Source organism: Cydia pomonella, chromosome 6, assembly GCF_033807575.1.
Source record: "Cydia pomonella isolate Wapato2018A chromosome 6, ilCydPomo1, whole genome shotgun sequence".
In the NCBI taxonomy this organism is placed as follows: domain Eukaryota; kingdom Metazoa; phylum Arthropoda; class Insecta; order Lepidoptera; family Tortricidae; genus Cydia; species Cydia pomonella.
In genome coordinates, this window is record NC_084708.1 from 16,538,576 (window position 1) to 16,556,865 (window position 18,290).

General features: G+C 40.7%; 1 protein-coding gene across 6 annotated transcripts; it reads left to right on the forward strand.

Moving 5' to 3' along the window:
- Positions 1 to 62: 62 nt before the first annotated feature.
- Positions 63 to 16,721, forward strand: LOC133519114 (protein piccolo-like). Of its 6 annotated transcripts, none has more exons than XM_061853041.1 (18): positions 63 to 121; positions 208 to 546; positions 1,108 to 1,269; positions 1,733 to 3,578; positions 4,138 to 4,333; positions 5,156 to 5,389; positions 5,489 to 5,950; positions 6,238 to 6,573; positions 6,655 to 6,807; positions 6,894 to 7,018; positions 7,101 to 7,562; positions 7,787 to 8,073; positions 8,593 to 8,705; positions 9,019 to 9,227; positions 9,885 to 10,101; positions 11,976 to 12,132; positions 13,308 to 13,342; positions 13,805 to 14,227. In XM_061853041.1, exons 2-18 carry the CDS (start codon positions 414 to 416, stop codon positions 14,210 to 14,212), a joined length of 5,535 nt encoding a protein of 1,844 aa, XP_061709025.1. In that variant the 5' UTR covers positions 63 to 121; positions 208 to 413; the 3' UTR covers positions 14,213 to 14,227. The 6 variants fall into 6 exon arrangements, with proteins under 6 accessions (XP_061709025.1, XP_061709027.1, XP_061709031.1 ...); XM_061853043.1 differs by having other exon boundaries at positions 11,979 to 12,132; XM_061853047.1 differs by lacking the exon at positions 13,805 to 14,227 and adding an exon at positions 15,309 to 16,721 and having other exon boundaries at positions 64 to 121; positions 11,979 to 12,132; positions 13,308 to 13,471.
- The last annotated feature ends 1,569 nt before the right edge of the window (positions 16,722 to 18,290 follow it).

An 18,290-nucleotide genomic window follows, 5' to 3' on the forward strand; every position in this document is an offset into this window, starting at 1 on the left:
GATAAGATCACAAGATATATGCTGAGAGTGTAAGCTAGTCTTAACCATAGACAAAGATCGATAAATGTTTTTGATTTGTAATCTGACACATGCCAAAAAAAATAAGGCGACTACTAGCGAGGTTATAATTTAATTTGTTTTTCTTATTTCATACGTAATGACAGTACCTATAGGGTTCTAAAATTTCTAATTTCTTCAAATTTTCAGCTGTATTAAATTTTCATGCATCGTGAGGACAATTAAACGTGCAAAAGCTCTGTGATCCGCGACCCCTGCTGTGGATTGGATTCAAAATGGCGTCAAGCGCGTTGCTTGCTAGAATGCGTCATTTATAGAAGCGGTGCATGTGTATTTCTACAATGGTTTAAAAATAGAGGACTTGCATAAGGCAGTTGCATGGATTACAATGAAAAATGTCGAATACAGTGATAACGAACTATACGGACCTAAATGGGCCTTCCACGAAGGCCGATAGTTCTGTTGTTGTTATTGTAAACAAGGATGGATCGCTTTCTGTGGATCAAAACTTACTTGGAACTTTGATGGGTATGTGTTTAATAATTTCAGCATTTAATTACTTTATTTTTGTACATTATCCGTATAAAAAAGTCTTTTCATTGGCACGCTATGCTAACAAACAGTACTACACCCAAGCGACGCTCTCTGTGACGCCTCTCATTTACCTGACGAATTTTTAAAACATTAAGGTTTTACTCAATATTTGTGAGCATATCTATTTTACTTTATCTGGTTTTAAGGTTTTACGGCTATAAAAATCGATTTCTTATCGGAATTCCCCAAATAATCGCTCTTCAATTACTGTGCTGAATTATAAATAATTTAACGAGTAAATCTGTTTTTTATAAGAAATGACTGTTATTAGGTTTGCGTCTTGTCTCTTGCTTTTTTTATTTATACCACTACAATTTTACATTGTTAACAGTCAAAATGTATACTTAATTTACTCTACGCAATTTTGGCGCCATTATTTTTACCACATTTGTTATTATTTATAAGAATTATTTTATTTTATTTATTAGTAATGGTAATGCATGCAATTTTACTCACTTTTAAGACATTTCAATTTCATTCTATGTTTATTTTAAGGAACGGATGGATCACAAGCTGCTGGAATAAGTGTAGTTCGAGTCGGACATGAAGGCAAACCTGATGATGCCACTGACTCTGAGGGAGAGGATGACAAAATACCACATGTAACACTTTCAGTTGACAGTTATTATGACGAGCCTAATAGCATCATAAAGTATGGTACGTACATAATAAATTCATAAATGTATGCCTTATTGAGCTCTTCTGAGAGTGTAGGTTAAAAATGTTAAAATGTATAGAGCAAATGGAGGTCCTCTAAGCTTATTATGACGAGCCTAATAGCATCATAAAGTATGGTACGTACATAATAAATTCATAAATGTATGCCTTATTGAGCTCTTCTGAGAGTGTAGGTTAAAAATGTTAAAATGTATAGAGCAAATGGAGGTCCTCTAAGCTTCTTTGTATACATTATTATTCCCTGTTACATATCCTAATTTGAGCACGGTTTCACAGCCATATTGGGACAATGACAACATATTTTTCACTGTTAAAATCTAAAGAAAATTGTGTTTTTATACATACATATCTCCGTATGTCCCATTTGCTCACCATATTTTGATGTACCCATACTTGTTTTTTATTTATTTACTGCACTAATTTAAATATTTACTATTTACAGATAGTGGAGCTGAAATGTTGCAATCATTGAGAATTGAAACAAGAGAAAATAGTCTGATTGGGTTTCAAAATGATCATTGTTACACACCTCTTACATCTCCAAGTCAGTCTCTTCCACAGAGAACTGACAGCTTTGCTGGCTATGATGATCCCGTTATTGAGATCACACACACTCCGCCTCCAAAACCAGTCCCAAGTGCAAAGAAAATCACAATATTGGAACAGCAAATCATACCCAAAGGCAGAAAAATTGCTATAAATCCCCAGGAAGGTATTATCTTGAAGGGAAATGATGTATTAACAAAACCATTGCCAGTCTTGACTAAATCTAAATATGCCATTGAACCAGAAAAGACTACAGCAAGTCAACCAAAAAGTGAGGAAGAAAATGAGTCATCATCTGCAAGCTCTTCTGCTGATGCAATTTCTGACAGAGACTCTGATTCAGACTATAAAGATACAAAAGATAGGTCAGGACCTCCCAAGTTACGTAAAACAAAATTAAAACCTCGAATTCTAAAGAGCGCCCAAGCCGCTAAAGCCAAAGTTAGCCCTAAAGTGGCTGCCAGATTGAAGTCTAACAAAAGTCTTATCAAACGAGAAGTTAAAGAAAAAATCATTAGTAAAAATGTACCAGAAAAGAAGCAAATTTCTTCAGATAATGTATTACACAAAGAGAGTCCTGTTGTTATACCAGAAGTCAACCTTAGTGGCCATGAACTCAGCAGAGTTGTAATAAAACCATCATTGAAACCAGTCAAAAAGGAAAAGAAAACACCTGCTCACGTCTCTGCCTTGCTAACTGACATGACATCGTTGTTCTCCACACCTGACGTGATTAGAAGGGTTTCCACTGAAAATAAACCACCTACAAAAGGTGAGAAGGAACAAATTGTCGGTGTCAAGAAACCAGACCTTGCTAAACCACAGGAGGCAGAAGAAAAGCCATCAGATGTGGTCAAACCTCTCGGAGCCATAGATAGAGCCAAAAATGTTGTTCCACAGAAAACATATTCTAAACAGAAAGATAAGGTAATCAATCCTTCCGATAAAGTAGCAAAAAGCTATGATCTCATTCCTCAAATTGATGACGCCAGTCTAGCACAGATATTCCAAGACACTCCAGTTACAACTTTAAACAAAACTCAGCCAAATATTTCAACAATTCACACTATGAACAGCCCAAGTCTAGCTGGCCCACTATCTCCCACTCTAGACCTACTGGGGGCCCTGCCGTCCGAGGAGGAAGGTTTGAGCGAGGACTTCCTGATGCACGTGGCGCAGCTGGTGGAGAGTTCGGAGAACCTACAAGAGGTACTGGACAAACAGGTTCTCGGCAAAGTGGACACGGTACCGACCACCACCGTAGCGACGGCGCCTGCCGTCCAACCTCCGACGCCCCAGCCGCCGGCATCGAGGAGTCTTCTATACCAGCAAACACCAACGAAAGTGGTAAAAACCCTGCCGCCGCAAAAGAATCCGATCGAGATAGTGAGACGCGACGGTCGCGTTATCACATTGCCGCCGATAGAGGCACCCGCCACGAGGTCATCGAAACGGAAGAGTCAAATGACGAGCCAGGAGGCGCCCCCCTCGGCCGAGACGGCCGCCCCGCCGCCGCCAGTGGCGCCGCCGCCGCTAGTGGCGCCGCCGCCGCCGGCAGCGCCGCCGCCGCCCGTAGCGCCGCCCGCCGCCCCCGAGCCGCCGCCGGCGCCGCCCTCCAAGGCCTACGTCAACAAGAAGCTGCCGCCCAAGAAGCCGGAGGCGGCCGCGCCGCCGCCCGTTGTTGCTGATAAAATATTTACAGAATCTCAAGAGAGCTGGAACTCTGAAGATGATCCTTATAGGTATATAACAGACTGTACAAAACGAAAGGCCTTGTTCATAAAGTTTTATAACATTATAAAAACATGCTATCATTCAAATGTCTAATTATGTTCTCGAATCCCGAAAATTTCTGCAAAATTACATTAAAATTAATAAATTGAAATTAATACACAGCAAATATTCCCTAAAGCTAGCAATAGCAAATTGAACCATCTCATTACTTTTGTTTTTAATTTATCCCTTTTTTTCATCACAATCATAAATTGTTTAAAAAAAATGTTTAACTATCGTTATTTGAGATGTGTTATTTGATTTCCTTATCGTTTGAAGGAGGTTTTATGCAATTACAATCTGAAAGTTTGACATAATTGATACATGAACCTCTTTGTCGTTTATAAATGACAACCTTGTTTTAGTTGTTTTTAATCTTAACACGGGAGTTATGACAAGTACACGTGTTTGGGATATCCTTTATCAGAACGTTTTTCATAAATTTAACGATATGAATAAGGCCGGAAATAATATTGATACGTTAAAGTCCAATTCTTTACGTGATTACTTAAATTGTGCTTTTTTTAGATTGTGGTGTATATGTAAACAGCCCCACAACAATCGCTTCATGATATGTTGCGACAGCTGCGAGGACTGGTTCCACGGCAAATGTGTTAACATTACCAAAGCGATGGGCCAGCAGATGGAAGAGGACGGCATCGAATGGCGATGTCCTAACTGTGTGAAAAAGACGAAACCTACTCCTAAAACTATCACAAATAAAGTGAGTATAAAGTCAAATAAATTTAGCCTATCCGTTTATTTACTTTTTCTGGTCTTCATAATTATTACGTTTTATAAGCCAATAGGCGACCTCTTAATAAAGACATATTTATGCAAAATATTACTAATAAGCGGAAAACGCCTATCTCAAAGTAAGTATGGTAGAAATAAGTTCCAATTTCAAAAGTGCAAAAATTGGCCTGGGTGTTATGAGGGTAAGGGTAAGGCCCTATAGGTTTAGGTTCATCTCTCACTAAACGTAAGCGCGAGGGTGTATTCCCATCTGTGACCGCCTCGGTTTCTTCCTGTCTTTGTTATTATACAATTGTCGAATTTGATAGTTGCTATTTGAACAGTTAAAATTCCAATTCGTGAAATAAAAATCATATAATGTAGGTATCTACTTGACGCGGTTCAGCATAAATAATTTACATCATAAATGTGAAAAAATGTTTACTGGTTTCATCATAACAAATACCTATAACAAGTATAGAGTTATGTAGCAGATTTGATCACTATTTTAGTATTCAAAGTAAACGTAAGTATTTCACGAATTGGATTTGATAGCTGCTATATCATCCCTCATAGTCAGGGGGAAGCGCACAGATGGGAATACACAAAGCGTGAGCGCGATTTACTAGAGAAAGGCCTCAAGATTGCTAATTAATTGCGGTTTTGTGATCTAAAAAACGCTACGATATTTCAAAACACTCCGCGCTCTGAACCTACGGCACCATAAACCAGCTCTTGTTAACATGTTTGTATGTTTTTGTGCTCATCATGAATCACGATGTACTGATTGCTGACTTTTATTGTATTTTAGATGACAATTCAAAAGAAGCTAGAAGTTGATACTGATCAATCACCACCTCTCCTGGTGTCGCCATCTGCGAGCAAAGCCGTATCGTCAAAGACAAGTTGCATTGTTTGCAAGAAGCCTGCCCGCGCCAGTAGTATTTACTGCAGCGACGCGTGTATTCTGAAACATGCGCAGGACTCATTGGGAAATCAAACACCGGGAAAACCAGATCATGATAAAACAAAATCAGATTCCAGAGTAAGCACAGTTTTCATACTATAACTATTATGCAATTTTGAATGATTTCATTATTGAATTCATGGTGAGCAAGTTTGATTTCCTATTTTATAATTTCAGGTAATTGTATATGAAAGAAAGTCTGGCAGGGTACTCGCTGGGCCAAATGCTCCCACACCTGAGAACTTGAAGGTTTGGCTACAAAAGAATCCTACTTTTGAAGTCGTTCGGCCTGGAACTCTCAGTGCTATCAAACCGAATGTAATGAAAAAGAAAGCAGCAGCACCAGCAACAAAGGAACCAAACAAAATTCAAACAACACTTAATTTTGAACGAATTCCGAAAAAAATAGGGTTGCAAACTCCTAAAGAACTCAAAGAGATTCCTCCTAAACTAATGTATTCAAGAGATGAGCCGAAACCTCTGATGTCACCGAAAACTCCTGTGACGCCGAAAGCACAGCCACAGCAGCCGCAATTCCCTGACACTCCAAGAGCCAGTACTTCAGGCCTAAGAACTGTGGCTGAACCCAGAAAACTCGTTCGCACCGCTAACCGACCAGCAAGCGAAAAAGCAACTAAGGTTAGACCTTTTTATTTAATTAGTCATCTTTTTGACCACTTTTGTATACTACAAATTACAATATGACGACGCCATAAATAAATACATGACAAATCGCAAGAACCAAGTGTCCTTGGCCATCAAAGTTTTAAATTAGTATTCAATCTTATAAAGTAAAAACTTACGCTCGTTAAATATTTTATGTGTCTACGGAAGATATTGTTCCATGCCTTATACGTAACGGCAATAACCTTGATCGTGTTTGCACGTTGATTATAACTCTGCATGCTCATAATATTACGCTACAGGCACCATCAGTCTCGCCGGCTGCGGTGCGCAAAAAGGACACGCCGCCCGACACTAAGAACAAGATGAAGTCCGCGGAGCCCATCCGGGACAACGTGAGGAAAGCCTTGCAAGAACAGATGGCCGCTCGCATGGCGGAGAACACCGGGCCCAAGTTTAGTGAAGACGAAATAAAGCAGTTCGCTCACGACACTGAGTTGGAACTGCACGAGCTGTTCCGCGACGTCGGCATGAAGTATAAGGCGAAGTACAGGTCGCTCATGTTCAACATCAAAGATCGGAAAAATCTTTCGCTGTGGCAGAAAATCTGTGATAAAACTATAACGCCTAAACAATTGGTACGTATTATTTTATTATCATTATTTATATTGATGCAAGTTGATTCGTATTTAGCACGTTTTAATTCCTTCTCGTTTTAGGTACGATTGTCGCCAGAGGAATTAGCTAGTCAGGAGTTAGCACAATGGAGAGACAAGGAAGCTAAATATCAGTTGGAGCTAATAAAGAAATCTGAACTGGATCTATTGGCTGCCAGTAAAACATATGTTCTTAAGACACATAAGGGTGAAGAGGTAACACACTTATTACATTAATACTTGCTTTATTATTGACAACTTAATAAATACGATTCTTGTAATCATTTTTTTTATTATTCTAGGTAATGGAGACAAAAGAATCGGTGTCCACCGAGTTAGACCCGAATGTGCCCGTAGAAGATTTGGTCTCCGCTCTGAATGACTCTACAGCTACTGAAGAACCGTCAAAAGACAACTCTTCTGAAACGTAAGTATCGTTACAAAGTCGAATTTGCTCCCTACAACTATTTTTATGAACGGAATATTAACATGTGTTTCATCCGTTTCAGCATCGAAAGTCCCATGAAACCCGATTCTAAAAAGCACAGTAGTAAGAAAAGCGCTAAAGATTCATCCCATTCCAAAAAAAGTAGACGAGAATCAAAACGAGACTCCGAAAGCAGAAAATCACGCTCTTCAAGAAGAAAGTCGGACGGGAAAGATAAAGACGAAAGACATACACGAAGATCGGAAAAGAGGACGAGAGCCGCATCTAAAGATAGGTCTAGGAGAGACTCCTCGAAAGAGAAAGATACCGAGCGCAGTAGGCGAAGATCGCGGTCGAGAACCAAATCGAAAAAGCGGTCGAAGACCCGAGAACATTCCAGGTCGCCGAGTCGGGAAGGCTCGCGCTCGCGCCGCGCCGAGCCCACGCAGCCGCGCCGCGACCGCTCCCGGCGCCGCGCCTCCGCCGACAAGCCCAAGCATCGCTCCAGGTCTCAACAGCTGGCTTACACTAACACCAAAAATGAGTAAGTATTATTATTTTACGTCACGCTACTAACCGCGAGAAGCAAAATGTATGAACTCTCAATAAACGCTAATCATTGTGTCAATAGGTCCCCATGTACAGGACAGCGACACTTGGGTACTGACCTTTTGTCAGTCGCGTGTACCTATTGAATTAATTTTGACAATGTATAAGCGAAATCTCTAGTTTAAACTAATAAAACTACGTGCATTTCCTTTTCTGCAGATCTACAGATTCCGATTCATTGGAGAGGCCCAAATCTGCGATGCTGAAGGAAGCGCATCCCGAATATGATCCACACGAACCCATGATCACTTCCGCGTTCTCCGAAGAAGACCTCAGAAAGTCGCGGGACGATGTGTATGAAGATAGCTATAACAAAAATGAGATAGGAGATTACGGCAATACGGAATACGATCCGACGAAAACTTTCGCGGTGGATACAAATATATTGCCCGGTACTACTTTCGCCTCACCAAAACCTAGTTCTGAAAAACTTGAGAAAGTTGCAGGTAATATAACAAATATATTTTCGTTTATGAGTCAATCAACTTGTTTTTTGACCGAGCGTCAGTGAAGGGGCTCCGTTTCAGCTTGGATAAAAATGCTTTCGTATGTCCGGATGTTCTCCACTACAGGTCGCAATTCTCAAGAGATTCTCGGGAAATTTTGTGAGCAGGTTCAATGATTAAATAGTTTTTTTTGTCGATTCGGAATTAGGATTATTTTCAAAATGGCGAAGCCATACATTTGTTCAGTTTTAAGTTATGTTTGCGAGGTCTACAGTTCACAGAGCCACTAGTTCCTAATTTAAATCACAAAAAAAGTTGTATCACACACACTTATATTTCTTTACTAAAATGTTATTGTGAAGTGATGTGATAATTAGTGTTAATTATCCGATAGCAAACCACTAGTCGAATATGTTATGGAAATCGTAGATATTTGAATAGAGTGCCGTTCCGTTTGAACGGTCACCGTAAAGACGCGGCATGCGGCATGCGTCCACGGTAACCCGGTGTCGGTTGCAGAGGCGGAGAGCGACCAGGAGCCCAGCAGCACGGTGGAGCACTCGTCGGCGCCGGTGTGGAACGGCTGCATCAACATGGTGGACGTGGCGCGCTTCTACGTCGCCGCACACGAGGTTATATTGTGTTTACCTTACTACTATTTTTTTTACTACGTGCTGGCAAACAAGCATACGGCACGCCTGATGGTAAGCAGTCTCCGTAGCCGGCAACTCCACAAACTATTAACAATTCTATATATTGACTGAAAACTCGATAAGACGGGATCTGTATTTGATCTGTTTAGTCCGTCTATCACTGTGTGTTCCTAGTCTTAAATATTTTTAAAATGTTTATTGAGATCACTTGTGAAAAAGAAGACATCCTCTGTACAATATTTGTGTCGTGTTGTACTATTAGTAAATGAAAATATTTACATTTTGTTCTCAGGTATCCGGGACTGCCGCGGATATAGAAGAAGATCTCAGCACGGAATTGGATATCGTGGGCAGGATAAACCCCGACACGGTGTGGGACTACATCAGCAAGATGAAGAGAGCTAGCAATAAAGACATAATCATATTAAAGTTGCAGGCGGCCAACGACGAAGAAAAAATGCAGTACATAGCTCTATACAGCTATCTCAGTAGTAGGAATAGGTGTGTCTTTATTTATCCTAACCTTAATCCACTATGAAACCTCATTAGGCCGGTCAACACAGATCGAGCCGCCTCGCGAGGAAATTCGCGGCTATAATGCCTCGGGCGAGACCGAGTTGCTTCGCGAAGCGGCTCGTTCTGTGTGGGTCCGCTTGTAGGTCGGTTTCACTTATTGCAAATCATATATGTGGCTCTTGCGAGATATAAGGCTAAATTTTAATTATGGATATGAAATCATTATTGTGACTGGCGTCAGTCAAACCAAGATAAGTTGGCATGATTATAACAGCCACGACAGTGCAAGTGTTATTTTAAAAGTCAAACTTCTATGAAATTATGACGTCGACTTAACACTTGCATAGGCTGGGCTATTAAAATCGTTGACAACTTAGCTTAGTCTTAGTTAGTCGACTTCAAAATGCGAAAATTTTTATCAATATCTTGGACGTCGATACAAAATCACATGGAATCGACCCGACTACGTCGATATCAAATGTAAAACCGCGTCGAAGCAAAAGAAATTGTAGTATGAACGTAGTTTATTATATTTCATTTATTTAATGGTTTTCCGGAGCACCCGATCTTATTCAATGGTAGCCGGAACGGGCCGGAGATAGGCGAGTACGAGTAGAGAGCGTTGGCACGGTGTGGTTGCAGGCTGGGCGTGGTGCGCGTGCTGAACACGACGCTGGTGAAGGACTTCTACATCGTGCCGCTGCCGGCGCACACGGCGCTGCCGGGCGTGCTGCAGCCGCTGGACGGGCCGGGGCTGGGCGAGGCGCGCACGCACCTGCTGGTGGCCATCGTCATCCGCCAGCGCAAGCGGGCCGCGCCGCCCGCCGCGCTCGGCCGCGCGCAGCCGCCGCCCGCCAAGGTACGTCACACCATATAGGACCGACGTACCCATGTAAATATTTGGACGATCAATATAAATGGGATTTTGCAGAGTGGTTTCATTGCTTTATATGACCCTGTTTATTCATTTCTATTTTGTGTCTGTTTTCCCAAATGCGATAATGTATATAAATTTGTAAAGAGAAATCTTTTTTTTTTATCATGATAAAGCTAGCTAGATTAATTTTAAGCTCGAATGCATGTGAATAGTTTGACGACAAATATAAGTGAAAATTTGTCTAGTGGTTTCATTGCTTTATATGTCCCTATTTATTTATTTATTTTCCCGATTACAAGAACGTTCATCCCTCCACTAATTAAATCAGCATGATGAATAGGTACTGAAATGTATATAATTTTAATATTCACATTTATTCATGACCAATTAGCGGAAGGCAAGACATATGAAAAAAAAACCTAGCGGAAACAAAGAGGAATTGTTCCTACCGGGAATAGTAGTATCTTACTTGTATATTGCCTGGACAAACGTTTCCTCAATTTGGAGAAAACATGTGTGAACGCTTTTTGTACTCGTAATGAACGATTTTGTAACTGGGCATATATTAGCTTATGAATCAGCGTTCCGTAACGCCTCGTATGCCATAATTTCTATGTTAATCTATAATAATGGTTACCAACGAAGCTAATAGCAAAATTTTAAGCTTGTTAAAACTATTATTTGCTTTAACTCATATAACAAAATCCATATAGAATTTCTAACTATATTTGTATTAACGTAATCATATGCTTACTATTATAATTTCGAAAAGATTAGCATCCTTAGCGTTCGATCAGTGCTACCTTGATGCACTTCGTGCATTTCTACGCTTACACACCAGAGCTGTTAGTAGTGATCGGTAATGTTTATAATTTCATGGCAGCGTTGTCGAGTTAAAGGAATCTGTAAATATAAATTCAGCTAAAATTATTAATTAAGGTTAACCTTTATATCAACCTTAATTGACCGTCTGCTTCAAAATTGTTACTTTCCTTCACTGTAACTCGACCACGCTGCCATGAAATCAGAGGGCCTACCGCTAACCACGTTCGACGTGTTGCCTCTCTTTCGCACTTGTATATTCATGCGTTAAGTGTGACAGTGAGCCAAGACGTCGAACGTGTCGCGGTAGGCCCTCAGAACGTAGGTACCGACCGATCACTAACTATTAGTTAGTGATCGGTTATTTTATTTGGCTCAATGAGTTTTCGTCTATTGTGTTTTATGTTCATCAATTCATTGTCATCATATATGTAGGTGTACGAGATATTGTCATTATGCCGAAATTGTTTAGTAAGTTATTTGCCTACCCTCATATTTCCAAAATTCACTACAGCAGTTACTCAAAAATAGACTGATGAGTTTTTATGACAGTTTTAAATATTTGGTGTGGAATAGGAAATGGAGTGTGGTGACTTTTGTAAAGGCAATGAACTTAAAACCCGATAACAATGTATGCGCGTAGGAATGATAATATATTTTTGTCAAAAAGTTTTTTTAGTGTCCATTTTTTTTGTCGATTAAACTGATCGATCGAGTAAGACCAACTGCATTTATTTTGTACCATTTAACGCTAATAACAGTTTTTGTTGTCCTAGATGGCCAATGTTCTATGCCATTTGTATTTCCATAAGGCGTACCGGCCGATTACTTTTATATCGAACAAGCCAAACGTATTTATAGTCCCGCCCGGCAAACATGATAAATCGTAGCGGTTACCGTAACTTATGGATGCCGGCAACTCCTATCACTCGCGTGACGTTGCCGATTATTTAGAAACCTGTACATAGTACCTAAAATATCTAGGTGCTAACTGTTGTACGTTACAAATAAGTTGGTATTATGTTGGCTTGCAGCAGGCTAGGCGCTCGTCGCGCAAGCGGTCGCACACGCCGCCGGGCGCGTCGTACACGCCGCCCGCGTCGCCGCGCCGCCGCGCGCTGCCGCTGCCCGCCGCCTACACCTCGCCCAAGCTCTCCACCTCCGTCAAGGACAAGATCGCCGCCACACTCGGTGAGTTCTGTGTTCTGTGCCGGTTGCCAGCCCACCGAACAATAAACTGCCAATCACATTATTTTATTTGTTACACAATTTAAGAAAGTACGAATGACGGATTTAACGGGTTGGCTTAAAGTAATGATAAATTTTATTTTCGAAAACCAGAGAATAAAGACAATAGCTATAGTTTTATGGATTTTATAATGACAAACTAGAGCATATCCAGCATTAAAAGCAAATGCTATATAATATAACCAAATGCTCCCTTTCTTTAACTTCGCGTAACTAGCTTCTGATCGTTTGCATTAATTACTCTTTAAACAACTATCAAGTCGAATCTCTTTAATTACTTTTGGATTTTAACAAATTTTATTTTATTCTAGAAATAACTTTGCCACCCATCGCTATATACATATATGTAAATGTACTTCAAATTGACCAAAAACCTTCGAGTAGTCGAGCCTTAAGGACATTCAGAAGTATGGAATCATTTAGTAATTTTGCCACAAGCGCCTAAAATTAGTCAGAAACACCATCACATACATTTTTACCAAAACATGCGACTCTCCGAACGTTCCTAAAGCGCCATCAATTGCAGATCTGTGGGCAATTTTCAGTGGAATAATATCGTGAAGGATGGCCTTTAAAGGACGAGATAGCGAGGCATATTAGCTTTGCCGAAATAATTAAAATTAATGGAAAAAAGATATAATACAAAACTAATAGCTTATGGTATTTTTGTTGTGTATTCTAAAATGAAACTTTTTAATACGTTAAGCCAACCCGTTAATGCTCTAAGGCAATCTGTATCAGTCAACCATTACATAAACAAAATTAAACAGAATCCAAACGCATCACAATTATGTGGAAAAACGGGATCCGTTATCTCAACACAACATAATCACTTTAGGATTCAACTGTAGCACTATACTGACTCGATACACAAGCATATCGTGTTCATTTTGTGCGTAGCGATGCTGCATAAGTTTGTTTTTAATCCACCGAGACGATACTCGTAAAGGTTAGATTAATCGGCAAAGAAAAACAATATTAAATGCTAAATCTAAAACTCCCAAGTCGGATCTGGAAAATTGATTCCCCAGGAAGACGCGGGTTTTAAATAGCCTAACAACGCAAATTGGTTACTTCTTTGCTGCAATAGATTAAACGTGAATGTTTGGTTTGCACAGCGTCCGCGGACGACGACGAGGCGTACAGCCCCGGCTCTTCCACCAGCAGCGGCAGCGCGCCCTCGTCGCTGCGCTGCAAGATGGAGGAGCTCAACCGCCAAATCGAGGAGCAGAAGCAGCAGATACGGAAGATGACGCAGGCGGACTCCTCCGCCGCCGGCGAGGTAAGCATCGATACATCTGTACTGTTCGTCCACCAGCAGCGGCAGCGCGCCCTCGTCGCTGCGCTGCAAGATGGACGAGCTTAACCGCCAGATCGAGGAGCAGAAGCAGCAGATACGGAAGATGACGCAGGCGGACTCCTCCGCCGCCGGCGAGGTAAGCATCGATACATCTGTACTGTTCGTCCACCAGCAGCGGCAGCGCGCCCTCGTCGCTGCGCTGCAAGATGGACGAGCTTAACCGCCAGATCGAGGAGCAGAAGCAGCAGATACGGAAGATGACGCAGGCGGACTCCTCCGCCGCCGGCGAGGTAAGCATCGATACTTCTGTACTGTTCGTCCACCAGCAGCGGCAGCGCGCCCTCGTCGCTGCGCTGCAAGATGGACGAGCTCAACCGCCAGATCGAGGAGCAGAAGCAGCAGATACGGAAGATGACGCAGGCGGACTCCTCCGCCGCCGGCGAGGTAAGCATCGATACTTCTGTACTGTTCGTCCACCAGCAGCGGCAGCGCGCCCTCGTCGCTGCGCTGCAAGATGGACGAGCTCAACCGCCAGATCGAGGAGCAGAAGCAGCAGATACGGAAGATGACGCAGGCGGACTCCTCCGCCGCCGGCGAGGTAAGCATCGATACTTCTGTACTGTTCGTCCACCAGCAGCGGCAGCGCGTCCTCGTCGCTGCGCTGCAAGATGGAGGAGCTCAACCGCCAAATCGAGGAGCAGAAGCAGCAGATACGGAAGATGACGCAGGCGGACTCCTCCGCCGCCGGCGAAGTAAACATCGATACTTCTGTACTGTTCGTCCACCAGCAGCGGCAGTGCGCCCTCGTCGCTGCGCTGCAAGATGGAGGAGCTCAACCGCCAGATCGAGGAGCAGAAGCAGCAGATACGGAAGATGACGCAGGCGGACTCCTCCGCCGCCGGCGAGGTATAAACATCGATACTTCTGTACTGGTACCTCTACTAGGGTCCATTTGTTGAACGGTATTAGACTAATATTAGTCCATGAACTTTCAAATCGTACGGGTTGCCATGACAATACACTAATTATATTAGTTTTATACCGTCCGAGAAATGGGCCCCTATACTCGAATACTAGACTTGTGCGTTGTAGCCGCGTCGAACTTGTTGATGGCTATTATGTGTCATACTCATAAATTGTTGGCGTTTATGATTACCCGTCTCACATCCATAGCATTGTTTTTAACTAAATTCTTTATCGGGATATCTTACTGCAGTCCACAAGTTATGTTATTGCGAGTATAATATTATTAGCATTTATCAATTAGCGTTTTGGGGACTGTAATTTATATTTTAGGTAGTTAACGTTTATTAAAAGCCCATCAACGTGCTCACTAGCGCCACTGCTAAATAATTGTGATTATTTAAATTTAACGATAGATATTTAAAAAATGGGGCCGCTACGTACTGTATGTAGTATTTAAGTACCTTTTGAATACATCATAATAGTTTTTACGTTGCTGGATTCGTCAATCTAGGCGTCCAAAGTTAAAACGGCCGTTTTCGTTTTGAGTTCATAGATTGACGAATCCAGCAACATAGAAACTAGTTTGATGTATTCAGAAGGTACTTAAATACAAAATACAGTACGTAGCGGCCCCCTTTTTTAAAATATGTATCGTAAAATAAAATAACCACAATTATTTTCCAGTGACGCTAGTGAGCACGTTGATTGGCTCTTAATTAATTTAATTTAATTTTCATTTATTGAGAGACCAACTGAGATCAATATTGTTAGTAAAAAAAATTTTATATCTTAAAATATATGGTTAGTACTATACACAATAACGGGAAATTAATGTAATGTGTTGGTATTCCAGGACGAGGCGTACTCGCCGTCGCGGCCGATGACGCCGCCGGGCGCGGGCGTGGTGCCGCTGGCCGACATCGCGCTGCCGTCCAACCTGCAGGAGATCCTCGCCACCATCAAGCAGCGCTCCGAGCCCGCCGCCGCCGCCGCCGACGTGGACATGCGACTGCCCCAGCAGCTGCCTTAGCCACCGGACCCGATAAAACTTACCGGACCCCTGATTTAAACATACACTTCACGTCAAAAGGCTCCAGCCTGACGTGAAGTGTATGGCTGGCGCGTCAAAGAGACCGGTCGGGTTCGAACGTAGACTTTTTAATGTGACTAATCAAATCGGTATGTCGACTGTCGAGTCGGACTCTCCCGAGTTCAGTTTGCGACCCTTTGCACGATGGTGAATTCTAAAATTAATTGTCGGGTAGTCCGTGACTCCCGTTTATAATCGACAGTGTGATCTTTTTGTGAAAGGGCATTGCGATTTTGAGTCAATCTAGACCTAGACTATAATCAGACTACATGTATTGCCCGGTCAAAGGCAAAAAAAACTATGTATCTGCTAAAAATTTGTTGAACGGAATAGTTGGTCATACCAAAAGTTAGACCAACAATTTAGAACAGCAACTATAATGAAATAGTTGGTTCTGCCTTTAACCCGACGATAATATTGTTTTTAAGAATCCACGGAGAATCATTTGGAACTGATGTGTATTTTTTTTACGAAAGTGTTAGTGTATATTTTATTTAGGTCAATGTTGCGCGGTGAATCAGTGTTATTTTACTTATTTCGTGATTGAAATTGTTGATTCGCGGTGAAGAAATGTACTCTGTTTTAATGAACTTTAAGAGATAATGGTATGATCTATAGTTAATTATAATGAACATGTTAAAACATTGTCTTCTGCCATCGGTATAGTTATAAAGCTGCTTGTTTTACATTAGGATGTAGTACAAGATTATTTATAAATAAATAGTGGTGTATAATTGCAGAGCATAATTTACTTATTCTTTACTTCTAGAGAGGAATGTATAAATGATTATGGTTTTATCCGCCTGCGTCGCGACGAGAGTCCATCTACTGTGTAGTGGTTATGTTGAGAGTATGTTATGTGTATATTTCTACTTTTGTAGACTAATTTAGACTTAGGTACTTTTTTTATTACTTCAATGGACTAGTTGTTAATTTAAATGTAAAACGAAAATGCATGCATGCTTAGCATGCAATCTTTTTGAGAATCTATGTGTGCAATAGATTGTATAAGAATGGTCAATGTTTGAATTGATTCAATAATATTAAGTGTCTATCACAATCTACACTTCAGTGATCAACATCAGACTGTAAATAGTTTAAAGTAACTTACTATAGTTCTGAAATCTTTTAATGCTGTGTACAAAATTAAACATATATGGTACATTAGACTCGAAATATTGTTTTATTATGCTTATTACTTACCCTCACGAATTACATTTAGATTCATTTCTATTGTTTCTTGAATTATGTGTAAATAAATACATATCAGCAGCGGTGACATGGTTGCGTTTTGATCGCCTGTCACGTTCTAACAAGTATGTAAGTGCCAAAGTGACGCGACACCACAGGCAATAAAAACACGACCATGTTACCGCCGCTGGGTGACCAGGCTCTAGGAACTGGACTATATCGCTATCGTTATTTATTGACAAAGTCATTTTAACCCTATTCCACTGCTCAAAGCCAGGTTTTTTCATAAAATCCAAATACTTAGTTACATTTTAGAACCTTATATCGGAACTTTTTTTAATAGAGTTGCTCAAAAAGTGCTACTTTAAGTAGCTGTCTAGCGCGCGGAAAGTTGGATTTCGCTAACTAGTGTTTTTTTACTTGTTCCAATTCATGACTACTTATTGATGAGTATTAATGTTAGTTTACTTTAAAAGTCGTAATCACCATAAAAACCTACTGTTAATGTAAAAATAATAAATGTAATCATATTTCATTACTTACCTCTTCATAATTATAACACGTTTATTTTTTAATATTGAGAAACCATTCTTAATAAGTTGTCTGAATGGAACGGAATTTTACGGAATAGCTGCCGAAACGCCTGTCGAAGCAGCGGCGTTTTTTCTTACTGCAAGAATGTTTTAAGTTTCCAAAGGCAACATTCGATATTGTTTTCATACAATCAACGTTTTTCACAATATACGATACACAAATAATCGTAAATAATGATACTCAGGTAATAATAGTAAAATATTTTATATTTACAATTGTTTCTGTCTTATAGAACATACATGAAAATAGTACATTATGATACAAGTGTGCTAAGTTGGTCATTACACACGAGGCGATATTGTGCGCGCGAGCTGTAAGCGAGCGCGCAATAAGAAAGCCGATGTGTGTAATGACCAATGCACACGCGTTTCATACGACGTTTTTCAACACACTTGCGAGGAAAAAACAAAACTTATAAATTAGATTTTTTCTTGTCAAAACAGTAAAAGTACTTACAATATTCAAAATCGTGGCTCACAGTTTTAACATCGAATAATTGCACCAAATTGTGCTGGGCTTGTAGGCACTTATTCGCCAGTTCAGTGAAGTAAGCTACCAACACGTTTTCCAAGAAAGAATGGGCGTGTTTGCTGATTTTCCATTGAATAAAAGTTTCATATGCCGCCGATAATTTTTCACCCGATTTTGATGGTAAAAGGCTATCGTTCTCGGATCTTGCCTCTATTAGTATTACAGGCAGCGTCAACTTTATATGTTTTACATTTTCAATGCTTGAAAATGACATTTTCGTCAATATATAAACTAAAAACATGCAAAACTATTCAAATTTTATGACAAATACGGAAAATGGCTGGCGCGTTATTTTTTTTTTCAAGCACGATTCTAATGCGCGCGCAAGGCAAAGGCGCGAACGAAATCGACAAACAGCCAATTGAAAAAATGTAATAAAGCTAATATTTTCGTATTTCTATTCGGCGGATGGAGATCAAATGGATAAAA